The 23221-nt window shown below is 35.7% G+C and overlaps 1 protein-coding gene across 1 annotated transcript in view; it reads left to right on the top strand.

Annotated features, from left to right (window-relative positions):
- The window catches only part of GPR123 (G protein-coupled receptor 123), a gene marked incomplete at its 5' end in the record, with an annotated part of 51666 nt that overhangs the window by 26690 nt on the left and 1755 nt on the right, over positions 1-23221 (top strand). Inside the window, one exon of the mRNA XM_009865282.1 lies at positions 20505-20600. Within this exon, the coding sequence (XP_009863584.1) occupies positions 20505-20600 (96 nt within the window). The remainder of the gene's footprint in view (positions 1-20504; positions 20601-23221) is intronic.

The raw sequence follows: 23221 nt of genomic DNA on the forward strand, positions 1-23221 counted from the left end.
TCAAGCCTGTCAAGATCATCTGGATGGCATCTCTTCCCTCCAGCGTGTCAACTGCACCACACAACTTTGTGTCATCAGCAAACTTGCTGAGGGTATACCCAATGCAGTGTCCAGGTCACCAACAAAGATGTTAAATAATACCAGTCCCAGTACTGATCCCTGACGGACACCACTTGTCACTGGGCTGCACTTGGACATTGAGCCATTTACTGCAGCTCTTTGAGTGCGATCTTCCAGCCAGTTCCTTACCTATCAAGTGGTCCATCCATCAAATCCATGTCTTTCCAACTTGGAGACAAGGATGTCATGCAGGGCAGTGTCAAAGGCCTTGCACAAGTCCAGGTAGATGACATCAGTTGCTCTTCCCTTGTCCATTGATTCTGTTATACCATCATAAAAAAAGCAACCAGATATGTCAGACAGGATTTTCCCTTGGTGAAGCCTTGTCGGTTGCCACCAGTCATCTCCACATTTTCCATGTGCCATAGCAGAGCCTTCAGAAGGATCTGCTCCATGATCTTGCCAGGCACAGAGGTGAGACTGACTGGTCTGTATTTGCCTGGGCTGAGACTTTAGCCAGAATTACCAGAAATATTCTGCCACCTGAGGTAAAAAAAAGTTAGAGACAGCAAAAAGAGAAGCTTATGGACAAAAAAGGCAGTTTAAGTATTTTCATCATGGATGAGATGGAGAGAAAGGATTGCAGAACCTAAAGGTGCTTGGAAGTTAGTTTGATACTTTAGGGACATATTGATATTACAAGCTATTTAACATGATCATTCTTAAAAGGCTGACTATATAGTCAGTTGGAGTCATGAATTATAGCCAGAGCCATTTTGTTGCTAGCCAGCAATATAACTGAAAAATCTGCAGTGGAAAAGGTTATAAAATGGTGACAAGGGGAACATTTTCATGAATTCTTCGTATTCAATTTCAGCCTGAAGCTAAATGCATTTCCCTCAGATGGGGAAAAATCATCATAGGTCAAAGAAAATGTTTAATTCAGCCTTGAATTAATTGTTCTACACAAGAACAAGAACATTTTCAGTAAAAGCAAAATATTAAAATATTGAGAGATATTGTCAGTGGTACCCTAAGAAAGGTGGTGCACTTTGCATAGGCCATCTACGTATTCGTTGCAGATGGCATTGGATTGCCAGTGTATGATATTATAGTGTGAAGGTATTTTCCTGCCTAGTCTGAATCAAACAGGTGAAGTGGCTAGAACTTCGTTTCTCCACCTTCAAGGTGAGTGACTGGATTATTGTGTTATTAAGAGCAAGATGCTTTACTTTTAGTTTCACTTCATCTGGCTTGTGAATCAATACTCAAGTTGGAAGTATTTAAAAAAATTCTTCTCGTTTACTAATAGGCAAAATTATTCTTCAAATCTGACCTGAATGTGCTATCAGGTGTTTTAAGTGAATGATGCCTGGAACAAAGGGTCTTCCTTGATTCAATCTTATTTGATGAGCATGGTACAATCAAAGTAGAAAAAGGATTTTGTTACTGACATAACTTCATTACCTAAGGTACAGGTGAGTTACACACTATGTTGTCATTTTCCAAAGTAGAGATCTAATAATATCAAATCTTTAAGAGATGTTGAGGTAGAAGGTGAAGTTTTATCCTCTTTGTTTAAAGATGTCTGAGCTATGTAGTATAGTTGAAAAGAAATCATTTATGGCTATTGCAAAAAAACCAAACGTATGTCAACTTACTATTTCTAAACAAGCTGTTAAACAGCATAGCAAGTCATGTAGCAAGACCTGTTCAACTGAAGCTCTTCAGAAACCACTGAAAAACATATCTAAAGAAGAAAATTACAACATCTGAGTGATACCTGGTCCTTGGAACTTAGAAATTTTAACTACATGTTATGGCATTTGCAAGCTTGCGAAGTTGTGAGCTTCAGGGAGACTTATAATGATTCCTATAATATTTTGAGGTTTGAAAGGCTGTAACTGCAGAATGCTGATCTGCAGAAACTCATTAGGTTGAATTTTAAGCTGCTTTTATCAGGAGTGCACATCTAGGTACTTCCTGGAAATTCAGAATTCTTGTCACACTATTCCTTGCCTCAACAATTTCTAGAATTCAAGCTAGTCATATACATAATTGTAGAGGATAAGTTAGAGGGCAGGATAAGCTTGATAAAGTGCTCCATGTTGTGATACGCTGCTCCAAGCAAAATGTAAAATGCTGATTGGAAATTTTGCAAGTTCTAAAAATCCTTGAAGATAATATATTCAAACTCCAATGGGGGCTTTATAGAAAACTTTATCAGATTTGAAAGAGCTAAATATTTTCTTAGATGATTCTCTGGTGTCGTAGATTAAGCTTGATTATGCAAAAATGCTATGAAGAGAAATGCATAATTTCAAATGTGTTTACTGTCATAATATGCAAGAAGAACTATCTGCATGAAAGAGTATCACCACAGTTACAGAAAAGGCTATCTTGCTTTTAGTTGTGGGTGATTGTACTCATTTATTATTAAGAAAATTTTAAAACTAAGCATTTGTTTTATTTAAATAAAGCCAGGGTCCCTTCAGATACAAATTCTTTCCTATGAAAATTATCTGAGAAAGAGGAACTTAAAGCTCATTACAGACACCTGTCTTCTATAATTTTAGTATTTTCAGTAAAGAATAAGGTGCAGACTAAGGATCACTTCCAGAGTAGATAAAGCTCTCATACTTTAGATTAAAAGCCAACAGTTGACTGTTGGGTTTTGAGTAACATTCTTCTAGATCGATTAGAATCATAGAATCATAGAATGGCCTAGGCTGGAAGGGATCTTAGAGATCATTTTAATCCAGCCTTCCTGTCGCTAGGGAAAATTGGATTACTTCCAGTGACTCCACAGTAGAACCTGCAATGCTTCGTAAATGATAGTAGAGGAACAGCAGGTCCTATCTCTAGAAAAAGTATTGTACATATGTACTATTTTTCTTTGCTGTTTCAACCGAAGACTTTAAACTTTATAATTTTCCATGGAAAAATTACACTCCCAGTACAGCCGAGGTATTCAGAATTTACATTCTGAATTTCCTCACGATCTTCTGATTTTTCAACCTTTGTCTTGCACTGTTATAAAGTGCTATGAGTATATTTTGTATTCTACAGAGGCAGTCGCACAATTGTCTGTGCAGAACAGCATACGTTGAAAATGAGAGAAACGTAATGAAATGATTGAAAGTATATAAATCAAGAAGTAAAGGAGTTCCACAGGTACATCAGGAGATTAAATTTTGACTCAGAATGAAATTCAGAATGAGTGTGAAAATGACACAGAAAAGTGTCCAAGGAAAGATTTGGAGAAAAATAAGCAAAGGATGGTTCTTGAAACAAAGTGCAGGCCTTGGAAGAATTATGAAAAGTCCCTAAAAAGATCAGTCAGACTCTAACACAGCTAAGGAGAAGTCTTAAGGACATCTGAGATGGTGATAATATTAATAAAGGTAATGGAAAGGGAAAAACACTGGTATGCACCAAGATAAGAGACAAGCAAACTGGGATTAGGTAAAAAATTGAGCATGTGTTTTAAAAGTCCATAACTGTGCTTGTTTTTTTTCTGTAATTTGTGTTCAAACCCTGTTCCTGATATTTTTTAATGGGATAGGAAATCACCTTCCTGTTGGTGAGACATACCCCTTGGGAGATTTCAGAGTTGAAAGGGCAGGAAAGGAGTAGGAGAATATCTGTGCGGTACCTTCAGAAAAATTGTAATATTTCATATTATGTTTAGAGCTTGACTTTCCAGCCTCGTGTGATTTTGTTTGAAATCTTAATCCTAAACTTTTTTAAGAAGGCTTCTAGCTTCTTATTTGCAGTGACAGTTGTAAACATGAAAAAAAGAAGGAATACATGAACTCAAATCACCTGAAAGTTATGGACCCTCATTGCTAGTTATGAGTGTTAATAACAACATCGATAAGATGCATTAATAACAAATGTATTAATAACGAAAGTCTCAGAAATTATTGAAGATGGCATAATAAATAATAAGCTTAAATTGCAGTAAGGGAAAAAAGCTTGATATTAGAAAAGATTTTAAACTATGAGAATAGTTGACAATTAAAACAATTTTCCTGGAAGGCTGTGTGAACTCCGTCATAAGCAATTTGTTAACATAGATTAGATATAGCCAAGCCAGTCATGATAGATGTTTAATGTGACCCTGCCTCAGAGCTTTTGAGTGGACTAGATGACCTCTTGATATTCATTCCCACTTTATAATTCTGTTATTCTTAAAACAAGCATTTTTCTTAAGAATATTCTCATTTTTCAAACCTTTATTTACTGCTGAATTCTTATTGAGGCCAGCAAGGCTGGCCTCATAAGAAACTCTTGTATTTTATTATGCAGGCAAATTCTGACAGAAGAGACTTTGAAACTAATGTGTTCCAAATATGCCTTCAGTGTTTGGAAATGTTATGAGTCTTGTAGAAGTTGGCTGCTGATCCTCCAGGTATTTTTTTTCAGGTACTGCATTACTGTATAAAACATAACAAAAAATTAGGCCAGCTTCAGTTCTGAAACATCCACAAAGGGTTTTCAGGGAATCATTGGGTGTTACACATATTTAGTCACAGGAAGATTTTGGTTCATAGATGAAAATTATTGCTTATTGTTGCTTATAAAAAAAAAAATCAGTAAATTCCCTGGAATTTTAATGATAAATATTAAAGTAATTTAAATATATAGTATTTAATATAGCTTAGCTAAATAGAATATCCAGATTAAACTTTATGCTTATATTGATTGAGTACTCACTCAGATAAAGGGGTGATGCCAAGATCATTGGATCGCATTTGATACTCAGGGAATCATTCAAAATTTTAACAGTTTTTCTGAAGATGAATTTTGGCATAGGTTTTCTGTGAAAGAAAACCTGAGCCCATGAGATACCTGGCTTATTTACCTGTTTATGAGAGATACTTAGTTATTGCTTTATCAAGTGATTAAGAGGTAGAACTGTGATTACTGAAGATCATTTCTGTTTGTTTCTCAATATTTATGAGCAATGCCGAGAAATTGGAGATTTCAGGGATTTATCTTCAAATATTCTATATTATTTTTGTGGAAAAGATGTGAAATATAAGAAGTAGTTCCCTGTTCCAATATGCCTTGACTAGTAGGTGTGCATATTACTAGTAGTCATATCTGTAGACATAGGTAATTCACCGAGAACCTTTTTTAGATTGATTATGGAGGATCCCTAAATTTGTGGTATTCAGTAACTCTATGAGTCATGAGTGGTCAGTCATAGGATCTTGCTGCTTATTCATATTAGTTGAGTTTACAGACATCTCCAGAGAAAAAAAAAAAAAGTTATACGGGCAGAGTTCATTTCCAAGAAATATTTGTGCATACTACTTCAGAATTTGATTTCTGGGATTATTGATGTCACTAAAATTCGTTCTCATGAATAAAAAAGATAAGGAACAGGAATCATGTACAAATTACTACCTCTGTTATTTTCAGAATAGCTATCACATCCTGGCTATAATTCATATGTAAGGCATTTTTGATTGTTTAATGTGGCATATCATACTCTTGTTTTTTCTCATATAAGAATGACATTAAACTTATCTACTTATATAGACTCTTAGTTTTCCATTAGTGATACTGAAGAAGCAACCAATTAGCTATATTTGCTCTTCACGCATTTAGGAGAGTATTTTCCAACTAGAAAGAACATTGTACTTCTTTTGGGGATTGTGAGATTGCCAACTCTGATAACAATAACTGTACCTAGCAAAGCTAGGCAGACGTTTGACCCAGGCAACAAGATGCTCTTACAGTTTTGTGAAGATGGCAATGACTGCTGTTCGTTCCTTTTCAGATTTCCTTTTTCTGCATTACTAATGCACTAACATTCTGGAAATGGCATGTCATTTCTATCTTTTAATTAATATTTCTTACTTTTTATTTTTAAACATAACTCTATCTCTGCTTGTCCTTTTCTTTCAAAGTTTCACGATCACTTCTGGCTGAGTGCTCCAAGAAACCCTGTGATTTTTTAGAAACTTACCCTTTGACCTTTTTATATATGATGGAAAAGCTTTGTTTTTGCTTCTGGTTAAAATCTGGGATAGGAATTACCAAAAATAGATTTCTGTGTATGTCAGTTTTTAAACAACAGGAAAAAGCAAATCTTCATGCTATCAGTATATATATAATATTTCCTGTAGCTCAACTTAGTAAGACTAAAACCGACAACAGCAAAAAACCTCAGCATGAAAGCTAAAAATCAGTGTTGACACTCATGAACTCGTGCAATTGTACGTTTGTTTCTTACTTTTCAATAGGGTGAATTAAGGACAAAATGTCAACCTGAATTTTTACCAATAAATTTGAATCTCCATGGTTTTGTGGGGTCAAGTCATTAATTGAATACATTTTGTCTAGGATTTTAATAGCAGGGTAATCATTCTTTTATACATAGCATTAGATGAAAGTGCTTTTAGCTGCCTCTAGATTAGTGGTTGAAATTACATCTTTTGGCATATGAGGGAGAAAGTATTCCAGAAAGAAGCCAGAAGTCTAAAACCATGAGGGAAAGTTATTTCCACCGTGCTTTAATGCTTCACTTCTGCTTGTTACATTTAATAACACCTCCTTCGTAAGTTTTTAAGTTCTTGGCTACACACATATCTGTCAAGATGATAAACTGAGAGTTGTAGAAGCAGATAGCATTGCATAAATCATAACATAAGATTTTCCATGAAAACAAATGTGAAAAAGTAAGCATTTCACAAACTGTAAGGATTAAATTTTGCTAAGATTCTTTTAGAGGGTAGATTAGTTTCTGCAAAATAATCATGCAGTTTTGTAGTTCAGAATCATGCAAGTCTGCATCTCACTCATGTGGAGCTTGATGAAAGCCAGTGGGAACACTGGATGCACAACGTACTGATACAATAATAGATTTTATGCATAGCATAAATTTTTCTTTTGTTACAACTATTCTTGGCTACAGTCACAGCTGTAGGCATTGTTGATGGGATGTGAAGTCTTCTTCTGACCTCAGTTGTGTTCTATCTCAGTTACATTTTAATAATGCACTGTACTCTTCTAAAGAATTCTGCCTGGCTCGAGGCACAAAGCCTTCTAACTATAGGAATTTTCAAGCAGTGCTCACCTGTGAATCAGTCTACTCTGAGTAGTGCATATGTTTCAGTTTACATAGTGATATAATCTAGAAGAGCAGTAGATTTAAATAGTCCTTCTCTCAGCATTGACAGGTGGTATGGATAGACCCTCATAAGACAGAAAAGACAGCAATGAATAATAAATTAATTGTAGAAACATCTGTAAGTCATCTAGTTTAACTCTCCACTCAAAGCGGATCCAACGTAAAAGTCAGCTCAAGGCCTCGTCTAATCAAGTATTGAAAATCTCCAAGGACCTTATTTCTCCCTCCTATCCTAGTTCTGTTTCTGTTTAGCTTTCATCTTGAATGGACCACAAACATAAAATGCAAGGACTGTAACCTAGTCTGAAATAAAGTGAAAAAAAATCACTCTTAATCACATGAACAAAGCCCTATGAGTTTAACAGGCATCATTAAAATTCATAGGTGTATAATGTAAAGTTAAAACTCCTAGCTACATAATGTAAAATATATAAATATTATGTTCACATACATAAGACTTTTTCATCAGATTGCACATAGTCTATCTAAACTATTGATGAGAGAATATAAGGGATAGTAAATGCAACTCATCCTATGGGGGCCACTCATTCCACCACAGTCCATGAGGACTCTGATTCTCTAGTCCCAAATCTTTCAGCCTTTCCAGAAGTTTACTAAAAAGATTACTAAAACAACTGCAGAAATAAGAATAAAGTGGAGTTATGATGGAAGTGGTTTTCCATCCCTGCAAACTGGAAGTATCCCTATCTCGTAAAGATATTGGCACCATTTGTGCTAATACTGAAGTGGTGAATATCCAGTGGTCAGCACTCGGGGGCGATGGCTGACCCTTGATTGTCTAATTCAAGGAAAGAGATTCTGTCTTCCCGATCACAGAAGAGAGTCCAGTCATCTGATTATTGAACATTAATGGATGGTTTTTCTCTCACTATCACTTAAAGGAGCAGGTTAACTTGGTATAATAGCTCATTGTACCAAATAATTTGTAGTTCACTGTACCAAAGTAAACTTTAAGTTGCTTCTTGCCTTGGGGCATGTTGCTATGAATAATAGTTTTTTGCTTACCTTGGTTCGTGTCCACTGGCCAATCAATGTCAGGCAACCTTTGCAGGGAACTTTGTTACGCCCTAACAAGAATCATAGAATGGCCTAAGCTGGAAGGGACCTTAGAGATCATTTTAATCCAGCCTCCCTGCCACCAGGGATGTCACCTCTTGACTAGAGGCAACACATGGGGACCGAACGGGAAGAATGTGATGTATTCAGTGATGTTGGTTATTGGTTTAGAAAAATATCCAAATACATTAATTATTGCTACATGGTCCAGCTAATATTTAAGCCATGGAAAAAAGAAATGCAGCTTTCTTTCAAATACTGAAACTGAGGAATATACTATAGTGCTGAAATACATGAAAAGGAAGCTGTCATTATTAAGTGTCCTAAGAGAAAAATCACAGGAAATAAGAAAATTTCCTTAAAAAAATGCTAGTATATTATCAATTTATCAAGTCAAGGAAATTAGGTATTCACAGTTAAACAAATTAATAGGATTTGGTGCAAGGAGTGGTTGCATATACTATAAATTTGTCTTCCAAATGTGACCAACTGTAAAACTGTATTACCATTCATGGGAGATGACCACATCTTCATGTTCTGAAAAGGAAAATAAAGTCAATATTTAGAAGCAATTAGGTGATAGATACTAAGAAAAATTTCTGATTGGATAAAAATCAAAATGTTTTCATAGTTCAGAGTTTTAACCTGAGCTATATTTTGCAGCTTCTCATTTTAAATTTCTGGTGCATAAATTTTCTGGTTCTTGTAGAGTGCAAGTGAATTCTGAAGACAGGCACTCTATTCTGTTCTGCTGCTCTGTGTAAGTACTGAGATATTTTTTCTCAGCAAATGTTTGTGAACAAAGACAACATGAGGGTAGATATATGAGAAAATAAGAAGTTCCATGTTTAACTTATACAAACTTTGCACAAAATACTTCTCTTTTTTTCATTTTTCATTGTGCAGTCTTGGTCAAACAAAAATGTAGTGTCTTCAGAATCAGTATGTCAATTTATTTAGGGTATATCTTAGGATGTTAACATCTTTGACTTGCACTGACTTCACCTGAAAGTGTTTCTTTATGGTTTTCTTTAGGATTGAAAGCAGTATTCTGTGTGAATGAAAATCATATCTTTTTTTCGGGTATTAATTTTTCTTAACTTTCAGGGATGCCCCCTTCTTAACTCATGACTTGTAGCAAACCCTAGAAATATTAGAACTATTAAAAAAGTTAATCAAAATATTTAAAAATGGGAACCAAAATAAAGAACGGAGCCCCTTCCTTTACTGTGCACTGAATAGGCACTTTTAGAGGAATCCAAAACCTGCTTGTATACTTTTCACATCAGAAACCTTTCTTTTCAGGAAACTGTTTCATCTTTTCTTTAAAAATGTGGATTTGATTTGTCTATAACAAAAGCTTGGTAGCTGGAAGGATGCAGCAGAAAGGTTTTTGTGGTTTCCATGGATCTTCTGTGTAAATGCTTTTTGATTGTAAATGGCCCTCTGGGTTTGTGACTGAATACTTCTCGTAGACCAAGAAGATTTAATAATCAAAATTATATTATTTTTATTTAGTGTGGGGTTTCTTCATGTCTTAAACAAGACTGTTCTCTCACTTTGCCTGAGGATATATCTTGCTCTAGCTGTGTGATTAGATTTTAGATACATGCAGTTGAAAATAAACCCAATTACCTAAATAGATGGAAGGTAGAAGTAAATTGTGATTAGCAGATAATTGTAATACCAGAGATTCAGAAGCCTGAAAGACTAACTCTGTTGAATTTTGGGGATGTAGCACCTAATCCGTAACAATATTTTAAAGACGGGAGGTTTACTACCTTGTTGGTAAAATACTCAGATACAGTAAAAATGCTTTAATCCTTTGAAGTTCTAATGTTTAAAAAGCCAATAGAACTACCTCTGTATTTTATCTATAGGCAGACAGTATAAATATGTCTTGGGTATTGTGGGTGGGTATAATTTAAGAATAGGCACAGGACATGCTCAACAATTCTAGGTAAAGCAATTAAATTTACCATTGTTCAGTAAACTTCACAAGTAAACATTTTATAAGGACACATGAATTTCTTAAATACTAAAAATATGTATGGCGTATGGAGGCTAGAACATGTATACTTTTAAAGTATTTCTGAGAGTACTCTAAAACAGTAACCACCCAATCACTGTTGCATGACAGAAAGCAGCTGATGCATTCAGCAGTTTTACATATGATTATGTGTGAAACTATAATTTTAATTTTCATTGAAGAAAGGGAGGTGTTGTTTTTTTCAAAAATGGCAGATTTCATGGGACAATATTACATTTCTTAAACACGATATTTTAATGGCCTTTATCAATCAAACAGGCATTATAAGATGCTTGAAATCTTTCAGGGCCAGCAGAAGAAATAAAAATGCATTTTAGCCTGTTGGAGCTGTGCTTTCTTGTTACAGTTTTCTTTCTGTAAGTAGCAACACCAACATTCACCATTCAAGAATCAGTAAACTAAAGTGAAAATTGTGATATTAGTGTAAAAAAAATAGGACATTTTTGAAAACAAAATTTGCTTGCTCTTTGTCTGATAGTTTTTGAACCATTAAAGTTAACATTTTTCACTTGTTGCCTATAATTAACTGTAATGGAAAAATATAAATTTATTCTTATTTATATTATGATCTCCTTAAAGAAACAGTTTGTTTGAGTATATGACTATCATTGAGACTTTTCATCTAATAACTTGGCTAATCAACCTGAGATGGATTGAGGTCATAAAGCTCCTGTAAGTTTCACGTGACTAGATAGGCAGGTGAATAAGAAAATATCTCAGCATAAGGGAAGGCTGCAATCATAGAGATATGGCATAACTATGGGAATGATCTCAAAAGGACATTATGCCTTTTTAGACACCAAAGATAAGCATAAGACACAATCAGTAGGAAATCAGATTTCAGTTGTTTCTGTGCCCACATGGAAGTTTATCACCTGCCCTCTGGAACAGGAGCTTAATACTGCATCAAAAGATACAAGGCTTGCAAAAAATGTGCAAATTAATAATGTTGTTTTTGTGGCAGTACGCATCTCTGAAGTATATTTTGTACCTTTCTCTTTCTTCTAAACAATTTCATCTCCCTCTGGCACTCTAGGCAAAGATCTTGCCCTTCATATAAGATCATTGATTTATATAAGAGAAAAAGGAAAAGAAGACATGAATTTAGGAGAAGAGAATTAATGTGTCTTCCCTAGAGACATTTCCTAGGAGTTCTGTATTCTCTTTTCATCGTCTGTTTGCACACATCTGTTTTGAATATGCAGCTGAGCAAATCTAAGAACAAGCCACTTGGGTCTACCAGTAAAGTTTCTATCTTTATGGCATTGATTGCTTGGTCATTAATACCTTCTGAATCATTCTGAGCATGTACAGTGAAAGAAAAGAAAGTAAAACTAAGCGCATTATTCTCTAGAAAATGAACAGCTTCACATATTACTTGTGAAGCTCATGCAATGGAAATTATTCAGCTCTTAACTTGAAAATATAGCTCATGATAAAAAATAAGATCTCAAAATACCTTTTTTTAATACAACACATAGATTCCATGACTAAATCCAAAAATATACGAAGCAGTGAATGTATAACCTTTCAATAAACTCTCCAAAGGTTCTCCTCCTGTAAAAGTGGAAAATAGTGTTTTTTCAGATGATGTAAAAATTACAAAACAAGGACTTGACTCGTCCAGTCTTCTTGACAAAAGAAGTGTTGCCTACAAAGCAAGTTAAGTGTCAAACTCTATAACGTACAAAACCCAGGGGGATTCAGGAAGCTGTGTTGGTGACGGCCATAATAAAATCTGTGATTAACATAAATCCCTTTTCAAAATATGATTTTAAAGTTTAGTCATGGGAGAACATAGACCAGAACCCCCTGTCAGTGACTTTCACAGCTGATCTGAATTAAAATATATTTCCCCTTGCTAGTTGGTAGGCTTAATAAACTACTACATTAAGTAAAACCGAAGAAATGCATATTTTCTATTTAAAATTCAAGGTGATTCTACAGACAGTCATTGATATTAAAATAATGTGAATTGAGTATTAAATATGTGACAATATAAGGGTGCAGCACATCACTTTCTTTGCATGCTTTACTTCTCATTTCACTTTCATATTATATAAAAAGGCATTGTCATATACAGGCAGTTATCAGAATATCTTGTCTTGATGAGAGTTTATAAGTTAATGGTTCTTTTCTCTCCTTTGAAAGGCAGAAGGACATCCTGATGGTAATTGACTTTCTAAAGGTGTACTGCAATGCTTGGTGGAGTAGTTGTATTTGATTCAGTAGGCTGGAACCGCAAAATAATTTCAGCTAACAGCTCTATGCCAGAATAGTCAAATGCCTGGAAAAATGAGGTAGCAATGAATTACTTTGAACAAGAGTATCAGCTATTTTACTATTAGAAATTAACTATGGAACAGAAACAGAAGGCCTGTTGTGTTCCCTGGGGATTAAATGACTGTGCAAATAGAACATACTCAAAGCATGAGTATTATTTCTCCTCCTATTATTTCTATATTTCTGTGTCGTATGAGGAATGGCTGAGGGGTCTGGGGCTGTTTAGCCTGGAGAAGAGGAGACTGAAGGGAGACCTTATCGCTCTCTAAAACTACCTGGCAGGAGGTTGTAGCGAGGTGGGTGTTGGTCTGTTCTCCCCAGTGGCAAGTGACAGGACAAGGGGAAATGGCCTTACGTTGCATCATGGAAGGTTCAGGCTGGATATTAGGATTTCTTTACTGAAAGGGTTGTCAGCCATTGGCACAGCCTGCCCAGGGAGGTGGGTGAGTCACCATCCCTGGAGGCGTTTCAGAGACAGGTAGATGTTGTGCTGAGGGACATGGTTTAGTGGTGTTGATAGGGATCGGACAAAGGTTGGACTCGATCTTGAAAGGCCTCTTCCAACCAAAACTATGCTAGGATTCTCTCCAAGCATTAATATAAACAGTTGTCTCTCTCTAAGCTCCATGCTCTTTTTAAACTTTTTGAAATGTTAGGAGCTCCTTTAAAAACCACTAATAAATATATTTGGTTTCTCATCAACATGCTGCTTAATATTTTACTTACTTCTTTCCTTCAGAAGTACATTCAGCATGAGTACCTCCTTACCCTGGCTTAAATTATTTGTTCATTAAGCCTGAGCAGGAGTAGAAGTCAACAGAGCTAAATTGCAACATGGAATGCACTGTAAGAATCATCTCCCTCTTTCATTTCCAACAGCCCCAAGGCATTCTGCAATAAAAAAACATGAAAAAAAAGATAAAATAAAAATGAAATAAATAAAATAAAATAGGCAAGGTCCCTCTTGCTTCTTAGACACAATGGCTCTTCAAGTTGATTTAGCTCACCAAGAGTCAATAGTTATCTCTATATAAATGAAACTCCTTTCTCCTGAACTTTCTCTAAACACTTTTTGAGTTCTGGTGTTCTTTTTTATGGTTTTTGGTATATGCATTTTTGTTTGTCCTCTCTGCTGACTCAAACTGTCTTACAGGGTCATGGTAAAGCAAACTGCAACTGTACTGCCAGCCTGGAAATTCCTTTTCATCTGCAAAATACTGAAATAGAAATACAGCTACACTAGCCATGAAGGATGCTAACCAAGGACATTGAATAGAAACAGCACATTTTATTAGCTTCCTCCACTAGCAGGACCTAAACTCTCACACTAGCTAACTGACAGTGTGTGAGACATTGTCTGACATAGACAGAAAGGAAGAGAAGCTCAATATGAATATCTAGTGTAGTGGACTCACATGGGAGAGGGAGATGTTTCTGAAGCCATTTGATAGGCGGCGTTTCATATCTTCTGACACTAACATTCTGCTGCTTTGTTGCCCAGATTCCCGTATTATGAGTCTCTAAGGGAAGATTTGGCAAAATATTTAAATTCCTATTTCATGGCTAATTTTAATAAAAACTTAGAGCCTACTTTTGAGAAATGGAGGCCTGGACATCTTAAGTTGGGCAAACAAATCTGCAGAGACTTTCCTTAGTGGTTTTGTCATTCATCTCTCTGTTTAGTCTTTGTCTCTAAATGAAGAAGATTATACATATTCTCATAAGGACATGATGAAGATTAATTAACTGATGTTTGTGAAGCTCTTAATTTGCAATATTATACACCTGTCCAGTGAACTTTATTCCTTACAAATTGAATGAGTGAAATGTCTTCTGGGGGGAAAAATAAGGAACTGTGAACAGGCAGTTATAAAGAATAACAATATTGCCCCATAAAGATGCTAAATAGAGTTTTCACACAACCCTTAATTCTGCTGTTATTTATCTTTTAGAGTCTGACTTGAAATATTAAGCTTATTTTAGCATTATTAGTAGATTGCTGGGGTTTTTTTGGTGTCTGTATTCTCCGTGTTTGTATTCTACTTTGCAGACAGGGAAAAAGCACTTAAAAATATAGGCTACTTCTTTTCAGCAAGGCCTTGAAGTAAAACTAACATGGTGTTTGTAAATATGTTCATAAGTCAAGACTATCTGGAAATAGGATTCAAAATTACTTTTTTCTTAAATGAAAAGTGTATTTTCAAAATCCCATCATTTCCACAGTCTTCTTTTTATTTTTGTCAAAATTCCCAGGAAAAATGACCATGAAATGATGTGATGCATGAAAAATTCAGGAAGAATAATTTGAAATCAGGCTCATAAATTCAACTTTCCACAGAGGAGCTACTTATCTGTCTGCCTGCCGGGTGTTTGAACTATGGCATCTGGTTAGCTCAGAAGTTAATGACCATTTTCTATATGGCTTATTTTCACAAAGATGTTAAAATCAAATCCCAGCTCAAGGAAAAATAAGGGGGAAAGCTCTTTTATTTTCATGTTTAGTTTGCAAATGGTTAATAGATAGACATCTCTGAAATGTGCCCTAGAAGTAGAGCTAAATAGATGAATCTTTTTTTGTGCTGAGGAAAAGAAAATGATGATGAAAAGAAAATGATGATATCTTTATATATCCAATGTGTACCTTTCTAGATTTGTGCATGCAGAGAAGAATACTTCTAAATGTACATACATTTTAATCAAGTAATGCCTGCAATACAGATTATTTGGAGCTATTAAATTGCTTCCTGATACATTGCCATTCTGCAGAAAAAAACCTAAGAATCAGTCTTGCATTACACCCACAAAGCCAAGGTCTAGTCTTTTTGGAAGAATCATTTCAGAGTCAAAGTTCTTAATCTGGAAACAATTTTGAGCCAGAGAATAGCCAGACAGTCAAGCAAGAAATTTATCACTGGGTAGAACTCTCCTTTTACTTGCTGACTTACTAAGTAATATTAATGGAAATAACTTAGAAGAATATACTGTATGTTAAGTTAGCAGAATGGATGCTGCCTGCGGGCTACTGCAGTCATTCTTGCTGACATTATCCTGTTCCTTTCAGATTGGCTGTGTAGCTCCCAGTATTTTGTGGTAGGGTTTGCCTTACAAGAGGAGGTCTTGCTGGAAGAGAGCTGGAAAATAGCAAGCCATGATGTCAACAGAGGGACATCACCTCAAGCGGTGTCTGCTTCTCTGTTGGGAGGAGTTGTGTTTATATTAGTGCATGTAATAATGTCATTCTTAACCGGTCTTGGGCAATTGCAGCAAGAACTTAGGGGTTCCCTCTATTATTCATGAATGTGATTCCTCCCCCCACAAACTACTGCACTTCATTTGTACGTGCCTGCATAGCCTGGTTTTCCGGCTGTAGGTGTTGCCTACGTTGCAACTAAAAGGTGCGAGTGCAGCATGCGGAGGCCTACCAGACTAGCTTTAATCTCATTAGCTTGGATAACAACATTAGTGAAGATGTGATAGAATGAGCTTCAGTAAATAAATGTATGTTGATGTGAAAGCCTGCTAGGAATCATCAAGGCATCCCCGGATGGCCAGCAACAACAACGTACAAATTTTAAAAATTCTTCCCACGCTTGGCAATTGCTTTAAAGCCCCAAACCATCCTACACGTAGTTTACAATTAGTAACAGTAAACTCAAAAATATATAATATTTTAAAATTGTTTTACTAAATTAACTACTTGACAGGATAAAATTTTAGCTGAAAAAAAGTTTTAATTTTCTCCCTGTGGTTTCCCAGTCTTCAATGGCACAGCTGTCTTCACTACAGCTGAACTCTCTGTGTTAGCTGGCTCCATCATAACCCACATCTGTCAGAGCAGGGTTCTTCTGTCTTCTTACTGCTGCCTACAGAGTTTCATTACTGGTATCCTGAGTATCGCTTTGCATTCTTGAATGGTAGAAGAGTAACACAAGTAGATGAAATTGGCTCTGGTTCCTGAGTCACTACATGTTCTTTTGTGAAGAGGAGACAGCCCACTGGCTTAATGAGAAAAATTAGAAAATTAACTCAGAAGTAGAAAAGGTAATTAGAAGACAAAAGCTGGTTACTGAACTGAGGATATAGACCCTTAAAGCTTTAAAACCAAAAGATAGTCATGAGAGGAAGTAGTAAATGTAAGTTAGGCAAACAGTACAGGAAAAAGATCGAACATTGTTCTCAAAATAAGAAAATATACTTGAAGGTGAAAAAAACGATGGGTGCAAAGCATGTACTTGCTCAGTCTACAAGGTTCATCCTTCCAGTACAGCTTTATTGTATTGTTCTGTCAATGAGCATTACTGGGCAGTAGCATCACCTCTTCCTTTTGTTCTTATATGTCTGAAAGACACTGAAAGTCAGCTGCAGCAGAAAAAGCAGCAGAACCCAGTACAAGCCTTTACACTCAGACCATTTTAAGTGGTCTGGAAAATCTGTTCTGTACACGCCCTGAGAGTGCCACACGAAATACCAGAGGATGTTAGCGTTAGTGCTGCTCAGGGAATAGCGCACTCAGACGACTCCTCCACACATCAGGCTTTGTATAACAGGCAGACAGTCACTGGCAAGGCTTCTGCATACCGGCAGGGAACCACCCTAACCAGGGATAGGAATGCAGTCTTCTGTATTCTTCTTGCACCTGCTGGAAGGCAAAGAGGCAATCATGTTTCTTGGGCTTGGAGGCAAACTCCTGGATGCCATACTTTGTGCAATCCCTTCATTTACAGTAATGGAGAGGTGCCTTGTCTTTAAACATAGGATAGAAATTAAGAAGTCTCATTCCGAAATGGATTTTCTGCATGACCTTGAACACTTAATCTCCCCTTGCTTGTTTTCTCATCTGTACAACAGGGATAATAATGTTTGTCGACCACACTGGGGGCTGTAATGCTAAATTAATTAAAGTTTTAAAGCACTTTGATTCTCTTACATAATAGGTTTCTAGAAGTATGAAGCATAGCTATTTATTATCTAAGTTTTCTTTACTTTTTATTCATGCTCTATCAATTCTATTTTAGCTTTTTCTTCAAAATTATTTGTCCTAATCATTTCATCTGGGTGAAAAAAAAAGAAATTTATAAAAACTAATGATTGCATAGAAACTAATGTTTGGAAAGACTGTTCTAAACTTCTTATTTTTAAGTGTACTTCCTCACATCTAACATGTACAATATTTCTTCTCTTTAGTGACTTTCCAGTGTGTTTTTTTCTTCTTTATATACTGTTTAAGACATCCATGAGCTCACACAAATGGGCAGGAGTATGCACTCCCGCTCTTATAGTTTAACTTCCATTTCTTTTATTATATTTTCTATTTGTTCCGGTTTAATCCCAGTCCTCTCTTGCTGACTTTTCTTCCTCTTTTTTCCTTCACATTTCAAGAATTCTGAATCAACCAGTGAAGAGTCATGTGTATACACTGTCATTTCTATTTGCTATTTCACTTCTTTTTTCTTTTCTCTTTTTTCTTTTTTTCTCTTTTTCTTTTTTCTTTTTTCTTTTTTCTTTTTTCTTTTTTCTTTTTTCTTTTTTCTTTTTTCTTTTTTCTCTTTTCTCTTTTTTTTGAGACAGGGCAGGCAGTGTGCTGTGCTAGATATCAGTATGGTGCACCTCAGGTACACTGTTTCTGTTTGACTTCACTTTATGTCATTTCTGGAATGTATTTAGTTCCTTTTAGCAATAAGCCAGGACAAGAATTTGGCTAGATTTTGCCACATTTCTGAAGCACTGTGTAGATAAGTGCTCCCAGATCATCTGATGCTACTGTTGTAGTGTTCAGCAGCCTGCTGAAAGTGTGAGATATGAAGTAGATTATATAACACCCAAATACTGGCTTGTCTGAGACTTTAGATAAGGATATGATTTAAATGCACATATCGAATCTGTAAAAAGTGGTGACACCACAAAAAATGAAATTATAGGTTGCATTGTAGGTAAATTCTATGGTGTAATCACTTCAGAAGAGTTTGAAGTGCATTTTCCTACACTTGCTTCTGTATTCCTATTTTTCTGCTCCTTACTATTTCTAAGATAAATTGGGATTAACTTTTCTATGCCTCATTGCTTACCGTAGTCATTTCCTGAATTTCAAAAATGTCATTGAACATGTCTTTGTTAAAAAGAATAATAAGCTACTAAAGTAGCTTATTCAACATGCTCAAGTCAAAAGATATGTACAATCATTAAACAGCAGTGAATGAATGGATTTTGTAAGGAGGCAGCTTGTTCATTGGAATTTGTTGAGCTCTACAGAATAAGCAAAGTTTGAAGAAAAAATATATACTTAATTACTCTGAAGTTATAAAATGTGAAGGACTTTTTCATGAATGTGGAAGATGAATTTCTCTGCTCAGTTTACAGCTTAGACTGTTAGGACACAGATTGACTGTAACTGTTAACATGAAATTTTCTGAGGCCTGGCCTCTGATTCTGCTTTGGAAGAAGGTAGAGAAAAAAAGCTAAGAAATTCTAATACTAATTCTGAGTTTGATTTAAATGCTGATATATTTAATCTTACTATAACTGTTTCTGTAAAAGTCCTCCCTTGCAATGACTATGAAATTTAACATTATTTATAACACATTATGGAAACCTCGTGGCTAGATTCTGGTCAGAACGTGTCCCACTCATTATCAAGTTCCTCTTGTGGACAATATAGTAGCACTCATTGGGAATAGTCTGTATCTCTGCATTCTGTATCCTGCACCAGCAGAGTGGCTTGAAAAGAAACAAACTTTGTCTACTGACAGAATAGTATTGGTTAAACCAGGAAATGAGTTAGGATGTTCAGAAAACCAGCTGAGCTTCTAGGTGTGGTGGAACATTTTCCCTTTTGTCACTGAGCAGCATTTCCTTCCAGCTGTAGCCTCACGCGGGTGGGGGCCGCTGCTCTCCACTTCAGAGACCACAGCGGTGGAAGTGCTGTGCTGCATGCATAATTTTGTGTTTTGCTTATATGAATGGAAAATGTGATGATGGTTTATTTTGCTGAATTTGGATACAGGAATGCACGGTGCCAACCTCAGTGAGATATCCCCTAGGACCTGAATGTAGCCTAGTGATTGTGCCTTGGGATGACTGCTGCTTGCAAGTGGTACAGTGGCATTTAACCAGTTAAAGGGGTGTGAAACTATGTGCTTTCAGTCTTATAATGCAAGTCTTCACAGAAAGATTAACACTTAGGTTAACACTCTTGGATATTTATGAGATCTTGCTGAAGTCTTAGAGGCCCTCACATTTTAATGCATTTCCAAGGCTGGGTAATGAAAGAGTCAGGAAAAGTGTGGTAAATGCAAAGGGATATTTAATCCTCCTGATTACTCCAGATTGCTCTTCTGTGCAGAAGAAAGAAATCGTCAAGTGGACTCCCCCTTTTCTCTTTGCCCAACTGAACTCCATTTTCGTCATCCAGGAACTCGGAAAATATTTTTGTGATTTCATTGAATTTCCCTGGGAACATTTTCAGGTTAAATGTGAATACAGCTGCTTTGTCTGAATATTTTTTATTTATGATGCTTACATATTTAATAACTATTAAATATAAATATCTAGGTGAGTGGAATAAATTTATTTGGGATGTAGGTTCTTTCATTAGATAAGGTTTTGTTCTTTGTATGACTGCAATAGTAACTACATTTGCTAAAGATGTAAATCAAGAGATTGTTAAAAGTGGGTCCATATAAATATTGAATATTAAGCTTTCTGCTCTTTGCTTCATAAAGTACAGTGTTTATTGTGACAATAATCCATTCATTGCTTCTCTGGTTTTAGGGCTTGTTTAATGCTTTAGCAATATTGTATACTCAGGATGCTTCAAGAAGGTACAATTATTTATAAAGCAGTATTCAACTACGAGTGTTGCGAATTAAAATATCAGTTATTGTGTCTCAACAGATTTTACCTGATTAGTGGTGGAGTTCCTTTTATTATATGTGGGATTACAGCAGCAACCAATATCAATAATTATGGGATTGAAGGCAATGCACCATAGTAAGTAGAAACTATTATAATAAAACTTCTAAGGAAAACATACTCTTCCTGTTATGCCGATAAATGTAACTGACTTTGTAAAGGACACAGACATGTCATTTGGGATGTCGCTTATGGAATTTTGTTAAATAATAGCTATGAAAGAGCAGTGTCTTAATCTGGGGCTTGCTGCTTCACCTCTATCAATTTGACTCCATTACAGTCTATAGAACCACTTTTCATTTACAAAAGTGCTCCTCATTTACACCCAAGTAAGTGAAAGGATTATTTGAGTTACTAATTTATTAAATAGTTCCAATTCATTATCTACCTTGAACTGAAGTCCTTCAGGTGACTTGTTTTAAGTAATTTACAAATAACTATGTGAAAAAAATGACAAGTAAGAAGAGTAAGAATCCCTCCTCTACCCCCATCCCTCCTCCCCAAAAAAATTATTTCGGATTTTCACTACCTGGCAAGGTTTCAGTCACAATGTCTTGCGTTCCTGACATAGCCCTCTAGTGTACTACTTAGTGTTCAGTACACCTCCACGAGCTGTCCAGGCATGGTATTGTTATTAATTCTTGGCCTGAAACATACAATATCAATAAAGTACACTAAGTCTTTCCATAAAAGTGTATCAGACTGCAAACTTTAATACATTCGGTGTAAATGGCAATGACTGGCACACTAATGGATATATTAGTACTCTGGCAGCAGTAGTACTCTGGAGGAAATCACTCTTAGTTACTGCTTTGAGTATCTATTGTAATACATTTGAAACTAGTTATGGTCCAGGTAAGAAAAGTGGAAACAAAGAATGGTTTGTAAGGGAGCGTTTGGCTCCTTAAAGGCATTTTTATAGGTAATTGAAATTTAAATTCTGGTACTAAATTAGTGCATACCATGGTTAACTGTTTGCTCTGCCTAGGGCCTAACTCATATTCATATATTTATTCAAACTTATCCAATTAGACAATCACTTATAATCAGCAGTATATTAACAGACTCAATTATTTATGTTCATAAATATAAGACATTTTTTATTTTGGCACAGTTACAGAGGTTATACTTCTTTAATCATGTTAATCATAGCCAATCAATACCTGGTGCCACAATCCGTACAGAAAACAGGGTGCAGGTGAGGGATAGTTATAAGACTGAATAAAGTAACAGCTTCTAATTCAACAACAGCATAGTGAATTATATGCCTTATTCATCTTTAATAGTATTATTACAGTAAATGTAGATGCATAAAATTGAACTTTTTTTTATGGAACTGATTTTTTAAGTGATCTACAATGAGATTGCACTTGAGATGAGAGCATCCCAAAAGACTATTCCACTGGGGAGCATTCCTTTCTCCATGTTGTATCAAATATGCAGCATTCAAATGTATTTCAAGTATTAATGTAGCTTTGTGCTCTCTGCTTATTCAATTAAACATAGGTTATAACTTACCTATCTTTTCAGTTATCTTCCACAGAATCTTTTCATGTGTGTATTTGACAGCAAAATATATACTCCTTAGAGTGCCTCTAAGTTCATTAATAAATGTGTGTAACTTTTTGTTTAAGTTTCAGATTTTAAAAATTTAAGGTAGTTATTCTGCAGTTTTTTGTGATCAATACCCAGTGGGACTGCCTCTTTTTACCTGAGAGATTCTCAGCCTGGGAGAAAAAGTAATTCTGCCCTTTTTATAGTAAGTTGTAGATAATTCCTGGCTTGACAAGAATGTGGTATCAGAAGGTTCCTTGCTGTACTAGAAGGACTGCAACCAATCACACAGACCTAAATGCGTATGAAGTGTCACACAGTGTCACTGTTAGAGCCAGAAGGGATCGTGACAGATTACTTGGTCTATCTTTCTGACCCAGTGGGAGATTAGCTATATCCAAACTATTCCTGACAATTATTTATCTGAGGTACTCTAAATGCTATGATAACGAATAGGCCACACTTATAATGACTTGTTAACTTAATCGTCCTAACATCTAGGAAACTTTTTGAAAACTGATTTAAATCTCTCTTACTGCAACTTAAACCCATTACTTCTTGTCCTAGTCCAACAGATAAGGAAAGTAAGTTATTCCTCTTTCCAGAAATCCATGCAATATTTTGAGTATATGAACCTGATAGCAGCTGTACTAGCTTATACTGTCAGCTCAGTTCCATGTCTGTGTGGCTAAAAGCAGACCATAGAGAAGAGTAACAACTAGGCAAATATTCTTCCTCTCCCTAACCCAAATTCTACCAGTTTCCATCTGGGATTTCATTAGCCAGAACCGTTTTCTTCCCCATGTTTATTTGATTAGATCATTCATCCTCAGGACTGTCCTGTTAGACTGCTACTAAATTATGCAGCTGAGTGAGGCTTATTCAGCTCATAATGGCCTATAAACTACTTTGAGCTGCTCTAAAGCAGTTATGCTTATATTATTTGAGGCCTAGCAAATAATGACCCATGCTACAATAATATTATGCTACCAGCATATCACAGAGACGGAGCATCAGTTTCTGTAGTTTTTCTGAGGACATTCAAACTGGTGTAAATTAACTCCCCAGAATTTCAGAAACAGAGCAGAACTCTGAAATGGAGTATATTTTTGGGGTCCACTCACTGCAGAAAATGGTGGCTGTTC

The sequence above is a fragment of the Apaloderma vittatum genome, unplaced genomic scaffold (genome assembly GCF_000703405.1).
Source record: "Apaloderma vittatum isolate BGI_N311 unplaced genomic scaffold, ASM70340v1 scaffold6092, whole genome shotgun sequence".
In the NCBI taxonomy this organism is placed as follows: domain Eukaryota; kingdom Metazoa; phylum Chordata; class Aves; order Trogoniformes; family Trogonidae; genus Apaloderma; species Apaloderma vittatum.